Source organism: Haemaphysalis longicornis, unplaced genomic scaffold, assembly GCF_048455015.1.
Source record: "Haemaphysalis longicornis isolate Haplotype H1 unplaced genomic scaffold, Haemaphysalis longicornis Haplotype H1 scaffold_7, whole genome shotgun sequence".
In the NCBI taxonomy this organism is placed as follows: Eukaryota; Metazoa; Arthropoda; class Arachnida; order Ixodida; family Ixodidae; genus Haemaphysalis; species Haemaphysalis longicornis.
The window spans coordinates 102,294,078-102,313,415 of NW_027526422.1; the positions used below are offsets into that span (position 1 = coordinate 102,294,078).

The following is a 19,338-nucleotide window of genomic DNA, read 5'->3' on the forward strand; positions in this document are numbered from 1 at the left end:
TCAGGAAACGTCCTGCTGTTTGATTTCTGCCTGTTCAGGAACATCTAACAGTGCGAGATGTCGACTGCACGTAAATTAGTCATCGGATTTTCTTCCGCTCCATCACTCGGTCGCCGATAATGTTTAAGGCGGCCTTTTCTGTGAACGTGGTCTCTGAAGACAAGCACCGCCAGTACCGAAGCTATCAGCAAGTTCAGTGCCGCAAGCAGAGCGTAGAAATAGTCGTAGGATCCTAGTTTGTCCCGGAAAAACCCTGTAATAAACATAGGAAATTATATTAGCACTTGCTAGTATGATTGCTTACGCCAGTATAAATGCGCCAACGCTGTGCGTTTCTTGCCCCGACAAAATTCTCTACACACTCAGGCTGTTGGTCTGTGGCAATACTTTAGCGGCTGTGTTGTTTCTTCAGTTTTATTTTTTAAGTCCTTGTCACCGGTTTATGCCAGCACCCCCGTGCCAATGGTATTTTATCTCCTGCCGTAAAAACATGCAGTTTTGTAACTTCTAAGAGTTTATGTTTGGGTTGGTTGTTATCGATGATCCAATAACGTCGTGTACCAGAAAAAAATGGACATCCACACAGAGGTGTGACACGCACAAGTGGTAACTTCCAAATTAGTTTTATTGAAAACTGCAATAATTTAAACGGACCTTGCAATACTTTTCTCAACTTAGCTCTAAATCTTAAAGGCTTTCGGACTGCAGTGAACAAACACATTTATAGCGGCTCACAAAAGTACCTCAGCCAAAAATGACTGATCTATGCCAATCACACAACTTAGTAACTTGCTCAAACGATTTTTCTTCCGTTTCAAGTATTGGCGTTCTTCTTTAGCTTGAATTACGTCAGTATAGCGATATAGCGGCTATCGGCCGGCTTCCTTCAAGTTGCAGCAACAAACGCATTCGGTAGCCACTTAAAAAAACGCCACCAAAGCACAACAGAAACGGAAGGCAGATCTGATGCGACGAGCAAATCACGCAGTGTTACTTTGTACGGGATATAACTAAAGCTTTCACAGAGCTTAGAGACCTGAAGGAACGAGCGAGAGAGTTTATTGAAAGCTTAGCACAGTTCAATAGGCAGGAAAGGTATTATCATACGTCAAGAAAAGAAGCAAGACAATATGAAATTCGCACACAAAAAGAATTGCAAAAGGATTTGACTTTCAAGGACGCAACAACAGACTGTGCCTAAGGTGGTAGTCACCCCCCTTTCAGATAGCCAATCTCCTTTTCAGATGAGGCCACGCATGGTGAGCCCGCGCAGTGGTCCCCCAGGCGTGCTATCTGAGCAGCCTCAATATTTTCCTTCGTTTTCCGATTGCCGTGCCGTCTGCGTGAACAATGACGCCGAGTCCAGAAAGATTTAGGGGATAGTCCCACGAACGCTTGGGCCACGAAAATTTAGCATTGCTTTCTGCTTGAAAAAATAAATACTACCATACACAAGAATTAAAGTGATGGCTGTATATGGGAACTATTCAGCGCCAATTTTTTTCTCTATCTAGACACAGCAGACGCCATGTCCCTTTTCTTTCTTTTATTTCTTCTGTTCTTTTTTCTTTTTTGTTTTTCGTGTTCAACTGCAACGTTTACTATCCGACAATCCCCGCAAGTTCCGGCTCTCGGTCCTGCCCCGCGATGCTTACTGCAATTCTTTCAAAATGACCAATAGAATCGCAAATGATCCGGCCGAAATTTCGAACACTTTTAACTCGTTCTTCAGTCTGTCTTTACAGTCGACAATCTTGTTGTTCCTTCTTTTTCCACCTCGAATCCAACGTCTACAATCCACGATGTAGTGATCACTGAACAGGGCATGTTAAATCTCATACCTAATTTGGACACTAAAAAATGTTATGGACCCGATGGTATCCTTAACTTGTTTCTCGATCGTTACTCTCTTTTGACCTCTCAATACGTCACAATAATTTCCCATAAATCCCTAAAATCTGGTGCCGTTCCCAGATCTTGGAAAAATGGCAAAATAGTACCAATACCTAAATTTAGTGACAAGCAAGTCTTCAGCAATTACAGACCCAACACTCTTACCCCTCATTCCTGCAAGCTATTAGAGCATAATATTTACAAACATAATATTCCATTTCTCGAATCTAACCATCTTTTGTCTAACTTCCAACATGGATTCAGACGAAGTTATAGTACTGTTACTCAGTTAACCGAATTCGTGCACGACATTACTAGTAACCTAGATATTGGTAATCAGGTTTACGCACTACTCATTGACTTTTCGAAAGCGTTCGACACTGTACTTCACTCAAAATTATTATGTAAATTAAACACCATATTAAACGACCCAAAACTAGTTACTTGGATTTCTAATTTCCTTTCTGGGGGCTCGCAATCCGTTTGGTATAACTCGACGGACTCCGATATTGTTAGTGTTAGTTCAGGCGTTCCACAAGGTTCTGTACTTAGCCCGTTACTGTTTCTACTGTATATAAACGATTTTCCTAATAACGTCACCTCTAAAATTCGGCTGTACGCGAATGATTGTGTTTTGTATGAACACATTGACTCTCCTGAAGCTCATCATCGTTTAAATGACTCATTTATAAATTATGCGAATGGTGTGCAACCTGGCAAATAAGTATCAATTAAAAAAACCGTGGCTATTTCTTTCACGAATACTAAGTCCCCTTCCTGCTTCACGTACTCGTTTAACGGATCCACCTTAAAAAAGTAACAGAATCCAAATATCTTGGTGTTGTTCTTTCCAGCAATCTATCTTGGTCTCAGCATATTAATTTTATCTGTACAAGATCTTTTAAAAAATCAGGTTATTTAAGACGAACACTGTCCCAGTCCCCTAAACACTCTAAATTACTAATGTATAAAACACTGATTCGTCCTGTACTTAACTACGCATGCCCCGTATAGAACCAAGACAAGCAGGGGGAAATCACTAGAATCGAGGCCATTAAAAAAAAGCTATCAGATTTATTTGTAATCGCTATGACCACTACTTTTCACCTTCCCTTGCCCTGCCTTCTCTTGAACTCACCACACTACGCACGCGCCGAATAAATGATTCAATGAAATTGCTTTACTGTTTTAATAACTCAGTCTATCGCATGTCTGACAATACCTACATCTCATTTGCCTCGCCGTCCATAACTAGAAGTAATCACCACCTATATATCAAGCCTTACCATTGTCAAACCAACGCAATCAAATTTAGTTTTTTTCATTTCACTGCCAAACGCTGGAATGAATTGTCCGGTGATACTCGCTCCCTTCCGCTGGAAATTTTTTTACGTGCCCTTGCTGATTTGCATTAACTGTTCTTTCGTTGTATTGCTCAGTTGATCTGTTTAATTGCTATTTTCTGTTCTGTCAATGCTCACTCCTGCCATAGCCACAAATTGGGGGTTGCAGTATGTATAAATAAAATAAAAATCAGAAGGAGAATTAAGATCTTTTTCGCCAAGCAAGCCATTGTTGCCTCGATCAATCTTAAGGCGGACTAATTCACCCCGATCTCTCATCGTGAGCTGCATTGCGGCATTCTTTCGTTTCTTAACTATTGTCAGGGTGCAAATGACAATTCAGGGTTTGTTACAGAGCCACATACAGTGATCTCATTATTCCGATATTTTTTACCTAATTAGCATTAACCCTCAATGGACTTACCCACAATGTAGGGGCCACCTAAGTGCAGCGGAATTCCCGTCAGCCCTGTCATTCCCGTGCAGAAAGTGAGTCTCGCAACGCCCATGTAGTCCGCAACAAGCACGGGTCTGATGCACATCACGTAACCCTGGGTCAGTCCTACGATGACTGCCAAGCTCGCAACACTCTTGAACGCCGATATGTGCGGTAGGACCAAGAAGCACGCCGCGGCCGTTGACATGCTGAGGACGGTGATGGGGCAGCGGCTGTGAGCAATCTTATCTGACGCGAAAGGCACAACCACCCGCCCGAGCAACTGTCCCAGGCCATTGTATAACAAAATTTGCTTGGCGTCTTGGAGTTGAGATCCCTTGTCCACGCTGTAGTCGACGATGGTCATCGAAAAGGAGGCTGCTGTGTATTCGGCAATAATGCTGAACGTCACCATAACGTAGAAAGGGAGCATTTTGAAACAAGCAAGTCTCTTAACCGGAACGTCCTGGTGGGCGCGAATATTTGTAGAAGTTTTTGATACTTGCACGCCACACGATAACGATTTATTCTCTCTTTCATCGATCCTTGCTGCATATGGAGTTTTCGACTGAAACGACTCTTCTTTGCAGTTGGTTTCCCTTTTGAAGCAACGAATGTCTGTACGGCAGGGGTGCTTGATAAGCATCACGACCGGTAGGATATGCATGGTTATCGCTCCGGTTAAAAGGAGGGTTCCTTGAACACCGTAGCGTGCATCCAAGAACGCTGTCAATTGTGGGCCTCCGAATGCAGCCGCGGCCCAGCCAACATATTTAATGGCTGTTGCGGTGGCGATGTATTCCTTGAAGTGTAGAAGTATGTACAGCGAGAGGCCCAGCATAATCATCCCTAGGCCCACACCTAGAGACAAAGTTAATAAAAAACCTTGTTAATAATTAAGACCAACTATTTACTTACTTGGTTACGTCAATAACACCTGATCTGTCAAGAATGCTTTAGGATTAGAAAAAAACAAGACGTGGTGGGTATATGTCTCAACTAACAAAGTGCAGTTTCTGAGTGCGATAACCAAACCCAGAATGATCGCGTTCTGAGTATTGTAGCAACTTGCCTAGCTGTGCCTTTGAACTCATTCGCTTTTTTTTCAGCTCAAGAAAGATACCTTAAACAGTCACAGCCCGTAACCTTGCCCGGATTTCATGGTAATTTAGAGAGAATAGAACTGCGAAACTATGTGATAGCACGAGACTGAAACTGAAAGCACGTAGCTAAATAAGTAACGGGGAGTTGTATTGTGTTGTAAATTGGGAAGAAATCAGTGCATTAGGCTGCTCGGAATATTTAGATCACACCTCTTTAAGTGTAGTTAGAATTAAGAAATTATGCCCCTAATTGAAAATTTGTGGCATTGTTAGGTCGGCTTGCACGCTTTGAACGTGAAACATTTAGGGCAACGAGACTGCGCGAATTTCGTGTGACCCTCCGAAGACAGTTGTTCTTTTCAAGGCTCAATTCTTCTGTGTCCCGACGTGGTAAATATTGATCCGTATGCTGACGTTGCAGCAAATACGAATTTGTAAATCTGTCGTGAGTTTCTGACGCCACCGGCTATTGTCCCATGCAGCCCCCTTGGGAAGTGCTTATGGCTTTTGTTATGCCTGTATCCGTACGCAAAGGTGGAAACGGTATCGTGGAGCCGAATGACAGTTTATGCAACGTCAAAGTGCGGTTTCTTGGTAACGGTGTTAGACCTCGAAACGCAAATTGAGGACTACACTTTCGCCATCCGGACCCAAATTCTAATTATGCGTCCTAGCCAATGGCAAAGTAAGGCCTCCGCATACTCGTTGTTTCCAGCCAAGCTAGATGTTCAGCTGGATCATATCTGCGGGTGCTGCGTATTAAATTTTAACAGTTTCCATTCAAGTATTATATTAACGTGCCAGAAGCAAGAATTTAACCCTGTATCGTTCAAAACAATGTATGGGTGCAATGCCTAGACTTCCCTAGAAATTGAAGAAAATGTGAGAAAAGGCCATTAGCGATGGCAATTTCATAGTGACAATGGTAAACTACACGCCAGCATGTTTCCAGGCATCCACGTGTTATCGGGGTCATTTGTCAAGCGTTTAAGAACGAGATACTTCTACCGTTAGCGGCAGTCTTTATAAAATCCTTCAATTTCAATGCGTTACCATCGTCTAATTCTAAAGCACGTACAATGCTACCAAATAAAACAAACACAAAAAAAGCCTAAATGTGTTGTCCTTCAATTTATCAGAATATAGTAGACTACTGGTGTTTCTTTTTATTTCTAGGACGGGGTCTACAGGCAGACAAACAACATTAAGCTGCGTCGTACCCGGCGCGAGTCGCAAAAGGCCCCAAGATATTTATCAGCATTCACAAAGCCAGGTGTGTGCTCGAGTGCTGCGATGCGGCTAAGAGGTGTGTTGACGTTGGTGTGCTTGAATTGGAAAAAACAAATATGACTTTATAACGTGAAAATGTAGGCCCTGTGTGAAGGAGGCCGGTTTCACTCAACCATTTTATAAAGAAGGCCTTAATAAAGGTCATAGCATCTCGGCAACACTTTAATAAAGGCTTGGCGTACTGGAAGTGCGTCACGATGTTAACTGAAATAAGACACCTAAGGTCTCTATATGAACAGTACAGCTAAGACTTTCTGATAAGGTTCCCCGCTATTTGATTTTTAGATTTAGACGCCATGACTAACCGTTTTGAAAAGAAATATGTAAACGAGCATCATCCCTGCAAAACTAAACGGAAACATCTATCGTATACGCTGGAGGCATAGCAGTCTTCTGCCTAAAAAGGGAACGTCCTGCTGTTGCTGTAAAGAGTGCCAAGTTCTTTTTAAATGCAGAGCATTTCAGTAACTCACGATGTCACCCGCGTTGGCGTCCGTAGTCCGCACGCTCACTGCGCATGCGCGTGGAGTCGAGGCGAAAGCGAACACATCTCTCGCGAGGGGCATTGGATTGGATTCGAACACTCTCTCGCGAGGGGCATTGGATTGGATTCGATTGGATTGGCTTGGATTGGATTGGCTTGGCTTGGCTTGGCTTGGATTGGATTGGATTGGATTGGATTAAAGTGGATTGTGTTGGATTGTGTTGCGTCATAGCCGCGGCACGTTGCGTCATAGGCGCGGCCGGCAGACGCGCTTGGGCCGGCGCATGTGCAGTACTCTCTCTTCCGCGGTTTCCTCTCCTTCGGGCGCGCTGCGCATATAACCGGTGTGCCGTTCTCCGGCCAAGCAACATCCGCGGTTGGCTCAAACACCTAGAGTCCACGCCGCTTTACAAGTACGCCAACGTCGTCGACTGGGACCGGCTTACGCAGTCCCCTCAACGTATATAAGCGGCGGAGCGCGCGTTCGGAATTCAGTCAAGGGCGTCTTTGCATGGCTTACGCTTGACGTGACGCTTTGCTTGACTCGAGTAGATGCGACGCATTTACTCGAGTTCCCCCCGTGGGAAGATGCGGGTTTTCTTTTTTTTTTGAGGGAAGGGGGGCTTAGAGCCGCAGTGCGATTAGCTAAGAAGAGTGCCTGCAATTTAGACGGCGCTTTTTTCTCGACTCCAGTCGCATTTGCAAATGTGCGCTAGATCTCCACCTCGAATAACATTGGCATAGGGAGCCTTACTCACGAGGACAGGAGGCGGAACCTGATCAAAAAGCAGAACAATGAAAAGGTGGGGAAAGTGAATGTTTAGGATGATAATTGTTTATAAGTTATCCTCATTTCAAAAATTCCGTTCTTAATACATGAGCTGCGTTGCTCTATAATCAATACACAGAAATTGCACCAACGCTGTTCTCTTTTTCATGCGTCAACCAGCGAAACATGCTGTCTAAAATGTTTGTTAGGTCAATCCGGAATAATGGTCTAGGTCAAGTACCCTTCAATATTACAATCTTCCAAAACGTTTTTTTATATGTTCACGCTAAACGTTTTGAACTGCGATTCAAAGAGACGCTGTGGTAGTGATGGGGATTCCTTGCGGCCTCGCATTTCTAAGGTTCCTGTATGGAATGCTGACCAAAGCAAATATACTATTTTTAGGGCAAAAGCCTCAACGGCACAATTCTGTGAAATACCGCGGTTTTCTTGTTCTTGTAGTGCAGCGAACAAAACGACGGTCCTATGAAGGAGAAGTAAAGAAAAAGAAATGCGTTTCAGCATGATGGAAATTGAACCTAAATATCAACCAGTCCAGCCTGATTCGCTACCACTATGCTATCACCACACATTGCCGGCGGAACTTTTTTCTGGTTCACCTCTCTATATTCCTTACGGATTTCTCATTGCCTTGCCTGACTCACATTTTCTCTACAACTCAGTACACGCACGCTTTTAATACGAATACGCGAAAGGTTACCGTATACCAAATTTATCTTACCTTGAATAACACCAAATGTTATCGACATCCATGCTATGCTCGGGGTAAAGGCTGAAGTGACTAGTCCTGTGGCTACCAGAGAGCCACCAATCAGCGTAATGTGGTAGTACGAAACTTTATTTTGTACTTGGCTGACGAGGAGGCCTGGAAAATCGAAAGCAATGTTTTAAAGCAAATTTCATGAGCACTCTGTGTAACCAGAAGGTAATATTTTTAGATGCAAGGCATCCCTTACACTCGGCCTGTCCCTCCATCCAGATTCCGTCCACAACCCTCCTCCTTTCCCCTCGCCCGCCTGCTGCATTAGCACGTTCTGCTCACCATGCCAGCTGTGCGTTAGTGCGCATGCGTGTCTCTCTCTCGGTCCGTCCACAACCCTCCTGCTTTCCCCTCGCCTGTCAGCTGCGTTAGCACGTTCTCCTCGCCATGCCAGCTGTGCGTTAGTGCGCATGCGTGTCTTTCCCTCATCACTCTCTCTCGCAGAGCGGCTATATAACCGCGGTATCTGCAGCGCGCTCCTCAGTCGCTCGGTCAGTCGCTCTTGCTGCTACTGCTCCGACTGCTGCTCCGATGAGTTGAAATGGACACTAACATGCCTGCTACCGCGTAATTGGAAATGTACGTGTGATTGAGCATCATTTAAGGTTCGCTACACTTCAACCAAGTTTGGGTAAACAACATAACGTAAACGCGAATTGAACACCGTGAGATGCCTTGCATCACCCTAGGGTTCCCCTCGCAGAATATGGTGGCATATTTTATTTTGATAAAGTTTAGAGCTGTTTTTGTGAAAAAAATCGATGGGCTTTATTCTTGTGTTTTTTAAGGTACCTCAGCCTAACTTCAGCAACCTACAACAAATGACTGGAATCAATAAACCATAATTTTATTTTGACACGGAAGTTACAAAGCGCACTGCATTAGGTTCTTTCAGCGGAATTTTCAAATTGTAAACTAAATGCTATGGTTAAGCGACAAGCTAACTTTCAATTATTAACTTGGCTTAATGGTTGTGAGCGTGCTTCCAAAAAACACATTTAAACTGTGTGTTCGTCTTATAGTATTTTAACCATATTCATGGAGCATGTAGGGGTTGATTTTCGTGTGTTTACTTTGGCTGCCCCGGTCACAAACAACTTATTTTTTTCACGTATTGCTCTGTGAGACACATGTTAGGCGTAGCGTAAATGGCGCCTTATATCATACAAGCAGGGACCGTGGTAGGGACGTAAACAATGGGGGGTTTGGTGGTTCGAAACCCAACCAACATTTTTTCTAGGCGGTGCGTAAGACAGACGTAGGTTTCTTTCGGCAAAACTCATCCATTCCCATAACCCAAAACACCTACCGAAAAATATTTTGGTTGCGGCCCAGGGCTGATTTAACCATCAGCAAAAAAATAGCGTTAGCGATATAGGGTGCCCCGACACCAGCGCCGCCGTACAGGGTTGGGACACCCGTCTAACGGGGCCATGCCGCACTCCTTCCCACGGAGCAAAAAACATAATTTAGGCGGGAGCATGACGTCAGGCGGCCGAGCTTTCGCAAGGCACATCCTCTGAGGCCGCAATCTCTTCTCAGGTTCCTCCCGCACACAGCACCCTGGGTTTTTCATCTACCCCAGCCCCGCGGTAGCACCTAGTGAATCCAGCCGGCTGCCTGTGGAGTTGAAGCGCCATTGGCGAAGACACCGAACGGTATTCTTCACCAGCGTTCCTCTGCCAGCCTCAGATACTGAGAGTGTGGCCGCTAGACCAAAGGGGAAGGGTTAGATGCGTAACATGCGTAACAGCGCATGCTTAGCAGCGAACACCCTTAAAGGGGCCATGCAGACAAAATGCAACTTTGTTTTTTTCGAAAGTTTTGGTCTTTTGTAATGCGCCCAGCACTTGTCCGGCAGCAAACCTAGCTTTATTCAATGAAAAAGTAATCAATTTATTTAACATTTTGCTTCTGCCGTCAAGTCATGTTTCGTGACGTCTGCGATGACGTAACAAGGCTCGATCTTCAAGCTACCTTCAAGTGCGCTGCATAATCTGCCGCGAACCACAAAGCTTTGTTTACCGTGAGTCCTCCTAGATAGCGCCACCATACCACGCCGGACCGCTGTCCGCCTTTGTTTTGTTTTTGACCGTATTTGCACCTGGCTTGTTTTGGTTACGGTAGATAAGAACCGTTTCGGGAGGCATGGGGTATGTTCGACAAACAGGGTAACGTAAAACAATGTCGCTTACGTCACTAGGCCAGTGTTTTGTTAGAAAACCCCAAAGCACCAGGCCGCTGTGCAGCTATAACAAGCATAGTGCGTGCAGTACCAACAGGAGTAGGCACTGGTGCTTCTATGTGTACGTGCACTTTCTTAACTTTCATTGTTCATCCCACCATTCTTACTGTTATGCATTGCATGTGCGCGAAAATATCTTGTTCTTCAAGTTTATAAGCCCTGCTTAACTTTCGTTTGCGTTTGCCGGCCTCAGCTAATCGCGCGGCTATGGGTATAACGTCATATGTTCTAGTGCGGGAAAGAAGCTAGTCAATCCCATTGCCATTCTGTTTTGTCTAAATTATGTAGCTAATTTGAGGGAAATTTACGCTTAAAGTTGTGTCAGTACAATTATAGCGGGGCAGGTTTTTGAATGAAGCAGGCTTGCGTTTTGTCTGCATGGCTCCTTCTAGAGCTGCGAGCCGATTTTGACTTCTGAAGTGGGATCGCTCGAACGCGCCGCCGTAAACTCACACGCACGAAGCGCACGCACAGCTGCGTGGTGTTTTCCAGGTTTGCTGCGACGACTGCGTTAAGCATTTTTTTGGGAGTTGTCGGGCGACAGACTGTTTACATCATAGCGGTGTAAAAATAGAGCCCTCGAACAGGAATATCTCGACTGGTACAATAAACCGATCCACTGCGATATAACTTATTCTCATGAACGGACATCTAATGTAGCTCCAGGTCTTAACACTGGTCGGAAGCTATCAAGGAGCACCAGTGGCATTACGCATACTTAATATAGCAGCCGCACGATGCCTCTCGTCCAGGGTATTTGTCGTCTTAACGAGGACGTGCAAATCTGCTGGAACAAAATCGAATCGTCATGCTAAGCCCAGCGATGCTAACCGCATGTTGGTGGATCATGACTAGTTCTAAACGAAGTAAAAGAGTGGCGGGCTTGTATTTGAACCTCAACGGCAGCAATTTGCTGCTCCCAGCGCGCTCACATCGAGGGCCGGAAATAGGAACAAAAACGTTGCCGTTGTCTTTTAAATTCGGTCAGACTCCACTACACTTAATTTATTACAGTGAAGCTGAGTCTCGCTAGTTGTCTGTGGAATTCTTGGCCTGAAACAAACCTGGGGAGGGGGGGGGGGGGCTGAAAACGCCATGCGGCAAAGACAACTTTAATGCAAATACTCATCTTAAAGTGGGATAACTCTCGTTTTAGTAAAAGTTTCTAAAAGTAATTCTGTGAACTTGGCCACCAAAACGCCTTGATTACCACTACGAGTTTCAGGTACTTGTCATACTTAGTTCAAAGTAAAGTTGTAAACCCTGCATGATTTTCGCCGGCTGTTATACTTGGGCTTCTAAGACAGGGAGAAAATAGGTCCCATGTGTCTTTACTAGAATGAAACATGTTCTTCAAAGTTTTGTTAGGTTATTTTGTAATCACAAAGCCCCAGAGTCTGTAAATACAATAAAATCTGAAAAATAAACTATTCCTTTTTTTTCATCAGTGTGACATTTAGTTTACACGGATTCCCACGTTGTCCACCTTTCCGGAACAGAGTGGTTCGTAATTTTTTCTTTTAACGTGCCGTCGTGATTTTTTCTGTGGAATGCGTAAGCTTTTACTTGCAGCTTGAACGCCCAGTGCTACACGTTCAACGTTATAAGTAGCGACCGTCACGTTCGATTTGACATTGAGAGCTTTAGCCTCCCTCATAAAAGTGTATGTGAATATAACACACCGAAGAAACATCAGAAAATTCCCATTTAAAATGTTCTTAAGAAAACCGATCACACAATCACCTCATAACATTTGTAGAGGTAATGGCGGAATTAAAAAAAAGAATTAGGAATTTTCAGGACGTCCGAAATATTAACAAGGTATAACGAAATATTCTAAACTAAAAGGAAAATCCACATGTGAAGCACCTTACTAATTTCAGATGGCTGCATTACAGCGTACACACCTTCACATGGCTAGCACCTTGAGCCAAAAAATGAGCCTTTAGATAACATGGAACCTTTGTAGTATCATTATTACTGCACAGATATTTTACTTCTGCGACGAGAAAAAGGGACGTTTCTTATACAGTTTTTACTGCTGGCTAATGTAACCCATTATGCTTTACTTTTACTGCAGGGGCTGCTTTTTGCATAAAATATCCTTTTTAAGGCCCCTGAGGTTACTCAAAAAGTATCATTAGTCACCCAGGGGAAACAGAAACTAAAACATTTCTTAGGGCTATCCAGTACTTTTTTGGTCCCATTGCTAGAAACATTGTGGTTTTCCAAGGCTTGACTATACGCCTCGAGCGCGGCCTGTAGGGGCGCCACTGAAATCCTCCTAGCGGCCCGTTTCGAAAGCAGCCTCGGGAGTCCGCGTCCCGCTCCCCAGTGCCACCGCTGCTTTTGCGGCACGTTCACGACTGAGATTTACCGTTTGCGGGCGTTTGAAATCCATGTTTATGTGGAGCAGTCACTCTGTTCGCAAATGGGATGTGTTTACGAGAGTGTAAATGTTTCTGACGCGATCTTAGTGTGGTATATTCGGTCTGTATAAGCGCCAGGTGTGTGTCACAGGCCAGCGTCGCGGAACCGGCGTGTGATGTAGCCGATTGTAGTTACACTGACCTGAATTTACTAGTCGTGTCTCCGTAACCACCGGTTCCTCAGATGTTCATGCTACGGCTATACAATACGATTTAAATCGGTTTTGTGCGCTTACATAATCAGCAGAGCACTCATACCTGACAGCATGCCAGTTATGTTTGCCGATATTACACCTCAGATATTTATCACCACCATTTACAAGCCAGTCTGCGTTAATTTCGGGAATATTCAACAAAAGTACGATGGGCAATGCATAATTATACTCGGGGATCAGCACACGACAGAGTCGTCTTGTCGTGATGTGAGCGCCCGCAAGCATTCATCTGCTACATATATCCTCTGCGAGCAGCGCCGAGACGGGCTTAGAATATAATCCGCATCCGCGACTAATGCTTCTTCGAAATATCGTCATATGGCACAGGGAGCCTGCAGAATAAAGCAGAAACTGAAATCAGAGGGCCTTATCACATACCATATTCTTCCAACGACACCTTTCATCGCTTGTTGAACAGCTAGCCTACCCTGTACACTTCCAAAGATGCGTCCACCGTACGATCAGCTCTTCGTTGAAGAAGAAAAACAAAAGGAAAGTGGACGCGAGATTTGTGTGTGGGATTACTAAAACGTTCATTGCTTGATTCCGCTCCGCATTTGTACACAGCGTCCCCCTCCCCTACCCCCCCCCCTTCCTTCCCACCGATGTCTCGCGAAATAGCAGTGCATTTCGCGTATAGTTGGTCTCGTGAGCCCTACCTGGCTTAAGTTTCGACGAACGTCCTTAGCATGTCAGAAGCTGGACTGTATTTGTTTTTTTTTTTTCATTTCCGTTAGAGCTATTATGTTTCTTAATTCCGCACTTGCACAGCATTTATTTTTCCGTGGTTTCATTAACTTGCCTTGGTTCTTGCTATATGGAATGTGTGGGCACATATTTAATGACGCACAGGCTTGGAATATACTTAACATTTTCGCATGGTTTATATTTTTATGAAAGACACAAGTTATTGTCCGGGATTGGGTAATCACATCCCCGAAACATATTTTTCTGCGACGTATATATTCGAAACGAATTAGGCCGCATTCGTTGTCCCTGCTGCAAAATGAAGCCAACCTCTCATTGTGCCAGTATCAGGTCTAAATGAGGCGACAGTAGAATTCATTTGTGCCTGATGTTTTGGAGGTGACATGGGTGATATGTTGCTGCCGTCGCCGACGCCCGGAAGAGCGGCGCCGAAGCGCGCAGAACCGCGTCCCTGGGTAGCTCTTGCAAGCGATCGCATACTCTACGAAGACACAGCTGCTTTTTAAGTGACCTAAACGTACTCTTTGCCTAAACGTACTCTAGACGTGACCATAACAAGTTATTTTAGGGCGCGGAAAGGCGAAAAGAAGCGAAACAGAACCAAAACACTGCACGAGCCCCTATCAGCCACGCAGCGCAAATCCCGTCAACGCCGCGGAGAAGCGGCGGCAGGCGGCGCAGCGATCGCGAAGCTCGAGGCGTATAGAGCACAGTACAGTATCGCTCAAGGCAAATGCAGTCGCTGAAACCAGCCTATTGCTAAGCAAACGTACCACTTCCTGGTAGCAAGAACAGGGTACGCCCGGAAACATTACATGACCCGGGCATAGTTTCACTTGCAGCGCTGCGCAGTCGTCTCATACCGGTGGGGCAAAGAGAATTGATCTTCTTTGGACGCTATCACTTCTACCGCACGGCTAACCGTATATGGGTGCAGGAGTTGTTACCGCGAACCCTCCCTGTTTAATCCGGTTGCCATCTCCATAGTGTTTTAAAGGAAGGCTTTTCACCCTTGGCCTCCTTCGGCATCCCCTGGGTGGGGTCCGGGGGTTTCATTTTGAACTGCTCATGTGTGTATCGTATAAACCTGGAGTCGGGAACGTTGTCAGGTGGAGGGCCGAGTTGCATGAAGCCGACACGGCTGGGGCCGGACGCCAAATATAAAAGGGGGAGGTTTTTGCAGGCGAAAAGAAAAACATTGGCAAACTGGCAATAATGCTCAAAACTGTGCGATGGGGAACAATGGCAAGTGCAAACGATATTTCTTTGTTCCTATCTAACCCCAATTGATAATTGAAACTGCCTTCTCATCATTCATGTAGGGAATGACAAGTGGAGTGGGAGGGGGGGGGTTCTGACGTCGGACCACCATCATCATCATCATCAGCCTATCTACGCCCACTGCAGGGCAAAGGCCTCTCCCATTATTCTCCAATTACCTCGGTCCTGTGCCAACTGTGACCAATTTATCCCCGCAAACTTCTTGATCTCATGTGCCCATCTAACTTTCTGCCGCCCCCTGCAGCGCTTGCCTTCTCTAGGGATCCACTCTGTTACCCTTAATGACCAGCGGTTATCTTGCCTTCGCATTACATCCCCTCCCCACGTCCATTTCTTTTTCTTAATCTCTACTAATATGTCCTTAACACGTGTTTGTTCCCTGACCCACTCCGCTCTCTTCTTGTCCCTTAATGTTACACCTATCATTTTCCGCTCCATTGCACCCCTAGTAGTTCTCAATTTAAGTTGAACCCTCTTAGTGAGCCTCCAGGTTTCTGCCCCGTAGGTGAGTACCGGTAGAGCTGTCATACAGCTGCATCCTAGCTGCATACAGCTGCATACAGCTGCAGCGTCGGACCGGGGGCCGCTTAATACGGCTCTGTGGGCCGCAGATTGCTGACCCCGGTTATAAAAGGATTTATTGATTGATTGATTGATTGATTGATTGATTGATTGATTGATTGATTGATTGATTGATTGATTTTAACGCGCCGACGCAGCGCAGGCGATGAGGCGCGCCGTAGTGGAGCGCTCCGGATTAATTTTGACCACCTGGGGATCTTTAACGTGCGCCGAAATCTCGTACACACGGGCGTTTTTGCTTTTCGCCTCCATCAGAAAAGCGGCCGCCGCGGCCGGGAATCGAACCCGCGACCTCGTGCTCAGCAGCGCAACGCCTTAGCCACTGAGCAAACGCGGCGGGTGGTTATACGCCTCGAGATTCGCGATCGCTGCGCCGCCTGCCGCCGCTTCTCCGCGGCGTTTGCGGGATTAGCGCTGCGTGGCTGATAGGCGGTCATGCAGTGTTTTGGTTCTCTTTCGCTTCTCTTTGCCTTTCCGCGCACAAAACAACTTGTTATGGTGACGTCTGTAAGCTAACTGCACGTATAGGGCACTTGAAAAAAACAGCTGCGTCTTGGTAGAGCGCTCTAACGCCAACAAGAGCTACCCGCGGGGAGGCGGTTCTGCGCGCTTCTTGGCCGCTCTTGCGGGCGTCGACGACGGCAGCAGCATATCACCGCTGTCACCTTCGAACACGTCAGCACAAGTGAATTCTATTTATTGTCGCCTCGTTGAGACATCATATTGGCACTGTAAGAGGTTGGTTCGTTTTGCAGCGCAGACAACAAATGCGGCTTTGCTTCTATGTACGTCGTAGAAAAATATGATTCGGGGATGTGATAACCCAATAGCTGACAAAAACTTGTGTCTTTTATGGGAATCTAAGCCACGCGAAAATGTTAAGTACACTCAAAGGATGTGCAGTGTCATATATGTGCCCGCTCATGCCTTATAGTAAGAACCAATGTGTATGTTAACGAAACCTCGGGAAAATGAATGGTCTGCAAGTCAGGAATAAATAGAATAGTCGTACGGGAATGAAAAAAAAAACCGAGTGCAGCTCCTGAAATGCTAAAGACGTTTGTTTGAGCAAGGTAGTATTCACCAGACCAACTAGATGCGAAATGCAGTGATATATCGCTAGACATGTGGGGGGGGGGGGGGGGGGGAGGGGGCTGAGGAGGAGGACGCTCCACTATCGTTGTTTAAAAATGCGGAGCGAAATCAACGAATGAACGTTTTAGTAATCACACACACAATTGCTGCGTGTTCACTTTTCGTTTGTTTTTCGCCTTCAACGAACGGCTGATCACTCGGCGGACGCATTTTTTGAAGAATACAGGGTAGGCAGTTCACAAGCAATACGAGGTGTCGTTGGAAGAGTTGATTGATTGATTGCAGGGTTTAACGCGCCGACGAAACGGAGACGATGAGTCATGCCGTGGTGGCGGGCTCCGGATTAATTTTGACCACCTGGAGATCCTTAATGTGCGCCGAAATCTCGTACACACGGGCTCGTTGGAAGAGTGTCGTATCTGATAAGGGTTCTGATTTCGGTTTATGCTAGATTCTGCAGTCTCCCTGTGTCATATGACGATGTTTCGAAGAGTTTGGTCGGGGACGCGGATTACTCTATAAACCCGTCTTCGCGCTTCTCGTGGAGGATAAATGTAACAGATGAATCTTTGCGAGCGCTCACCTCGGGACAAGACGACCCACATTAAATTTGTCGTCGTGTGCTGACTCTGGAGTGTAATTTTCCATTATCCATCGTACTTCTTTGGTACAGTGTTTGTGAAATTTATGCCGCATTGGCTTTTTCATGGTACTGATCAATATCTGCTATGTGATATTGGCAGGCGTAACTTGCGTGCTGTCAGGCATGAGTGCTCCGCTGGATTTTGTAAGTGCACAAAGTCGATTTACATCATAGTGTGTATGGCCGCAACACGACCATCGGAGGAAACACTGCTTACGGAGACACTGCCACTAAATTTCAGGGCAGCGGAATTGCAATCAGCTGCATGCAAATGCTGGCTTCGGGACGCGGACCTGTGACACACGCCCGGCGCTCATAAAGATCTCACTAAGATCGCGTCATAAACGTTTATAGTCTCGTGAACACACCACGCTTGCAAACAGAGTGCCTGCTCCACGTTATTCGGTATTTCTAACGCGGACAAACGGTAAATCGCTCTCTTGAACGAGCCCCAAAAGCAACGGCGACAGGGGGGACCGAGCCGGGGACTCCCGCGCCTGCTTTCGAAACGGGCCGCTAGGGGGATTTCAGTGGCGCCCCTACAGGCCGCGCTCGAGGCGTATAAAGGGTGCGTAGGCACACATGAGGGCTGCAGGTGGCGGCTACCCTGAACGGGTTATGTCCGTATTTGATGCGCAGGCCATGTAAAACAATGACTACAGTGGTTGGGGAGACAGGCGAAAGAGTTCTGCAGGAGCGCTGCAGCATGATGGAAAAGCTTGAAGGCTATGCCACAACTACGTTCATCGTCACCCGCCAATCACGCAAGACCCAGCACGCGCACAACGAAGAAGGAACGGGAGGGTATAGAAGGAACGTCTAAGCGCCTTTGCTACCCTTCAACCTCACAAATAGGTTTCGACTCAATCCTTTGTGGAACTAACACCCAAAAATAAATGAAGCAATACCACTGTGCGTGTAAAAAGATATCTTGAAATTTCGTCAACGTGTAGCATTGATTCAACAAGCACGACGGCGCTGCGCCGTTTTTGCCAACTTATTGCAACGTAACTGATCGTTTCAGAAGTCCAATCGCGGAACCGTTGCACTGCTATGGCTAGTCCGCCAAAACAATAACCACACATACTTACGACCTTCGAAACAAAATAATTTCTACACTGTACCACGTCAACCTGAAAAGCATGGCATGATGATAACCTACCTGAACATCCAGCGACGATTATTTGAACACTCTGCGGCCATATGGCTTCTTGGTGGTTCACTGCGTACACTTCCATGAACCTGACGTACAGGTATCCATAGCTGGACACAGAAAGACAAGCCAGCAAGGATGACAGAGCCGCGGCGATTGGCACACCCCAACATGAGTCCGGTGGAACTGGTCGACGCTGGACGCAGGAGCCCGGTGACGGCGAGGAATTGTCCGCGGTCATGGAATTTGCTTGGCTATTTCTGCAGTGCGTGAAATAGAACGGTGAAAAAAAGGATGATATTTTGGGGCCTACCGCAATGCGAACTAACCTCGAAAATTGATATATGACATTGTACCAGCAAGCAAGAGTAACTACCCATCGCTTTTTTGTTTTCGCCCGCACCGCACACTACCATGCGTTTCCACGTGCGAATGCGGTTTTGGTTCGAAACATAAGTTTTGAGGTGCTAGGTCATCCTGTCGGCGTGTAGTCGTGCGTCTCCGCTTCTATCTATAGTATATCGGTTATTCGGTGATGAGTGCTGCTGCTATAAAATGAAAAGTTGCGTTTTTTCAAGAAAGGCACACAATTTTAAATGCCGCCTCCACTGTCGAGAAAGGAGATGTGGCCGCCTGGTATAGTATCCTGCCTAACACCCTCTCAACAATCTTGGGTGCGGTAAAGAGAATCAAGTTCGCAAAAGGTACCCTTTCAGCATAAGTTCGGCTCTTGTAACGCGTTCATGCGCCGAAAAGTTTCAAAAGGCAAAAGTGACACTTAAGCTACGTTTATTATTACGGGGGTCAGTGACCGTGCTTTCTTGGAGCACTGTGTAATGCCTAAGCTCGTCCAAAATCAGGAGGCACAAATCGCGGAGCTTTTTACTG

The 19,338-nt window shown here is 46.0% G+C and overlaps 1 protein-coding gene across 1 annotated transcript; it reads right to left on the reverse strand.

Moving 5' to 3' along the window:
* On the reverse strand, positions 1–18,691 carry LOC144146447 (uncharacterized). The gene is made up of 4 exons (XM_077678402.1): positions 18,460–18,691; positions 3,661–4,533; positions 177–253; positions 1–30 (listed from the first exon to the last, which is right to left on the reverse strand). The coding sequence occupies exons 1-4, from the start codon at positions 18,689–18,691 to the stop codon at positions 1–3; spliced, it is 1,212 nt and encodes a 403-aa protein (XP_077534528.1).
* Between the last annotated feature and the right edge of the window lie 647 nt (positions 18,692–19,338).

Bases quoted from the DNA above. Each gene is read 5' to 3' on its own strand.
- LOC144146447 (XM_077678402.1), bottom strand. From the start codon at position 18,691: ATGACCGCGGACAATTCCTCGCCGTCACCGGGCTCCTGCGTCCAGCGT. The intron at 4,534-18,459 runs GTAGGTTATCAT...CTTTGTCTCTAG, and splicing joins AATCGTCGCTGGATGTTCAG to GTGTGGGCCTAGGGATGATT. The intron at 31-176 runs GTACTGGCGGTG...GTTCCTGAACAG, and splicing joins TGAACTTGCTGATAGCTTCG to GCAGAAATCAAACAGCAGGA.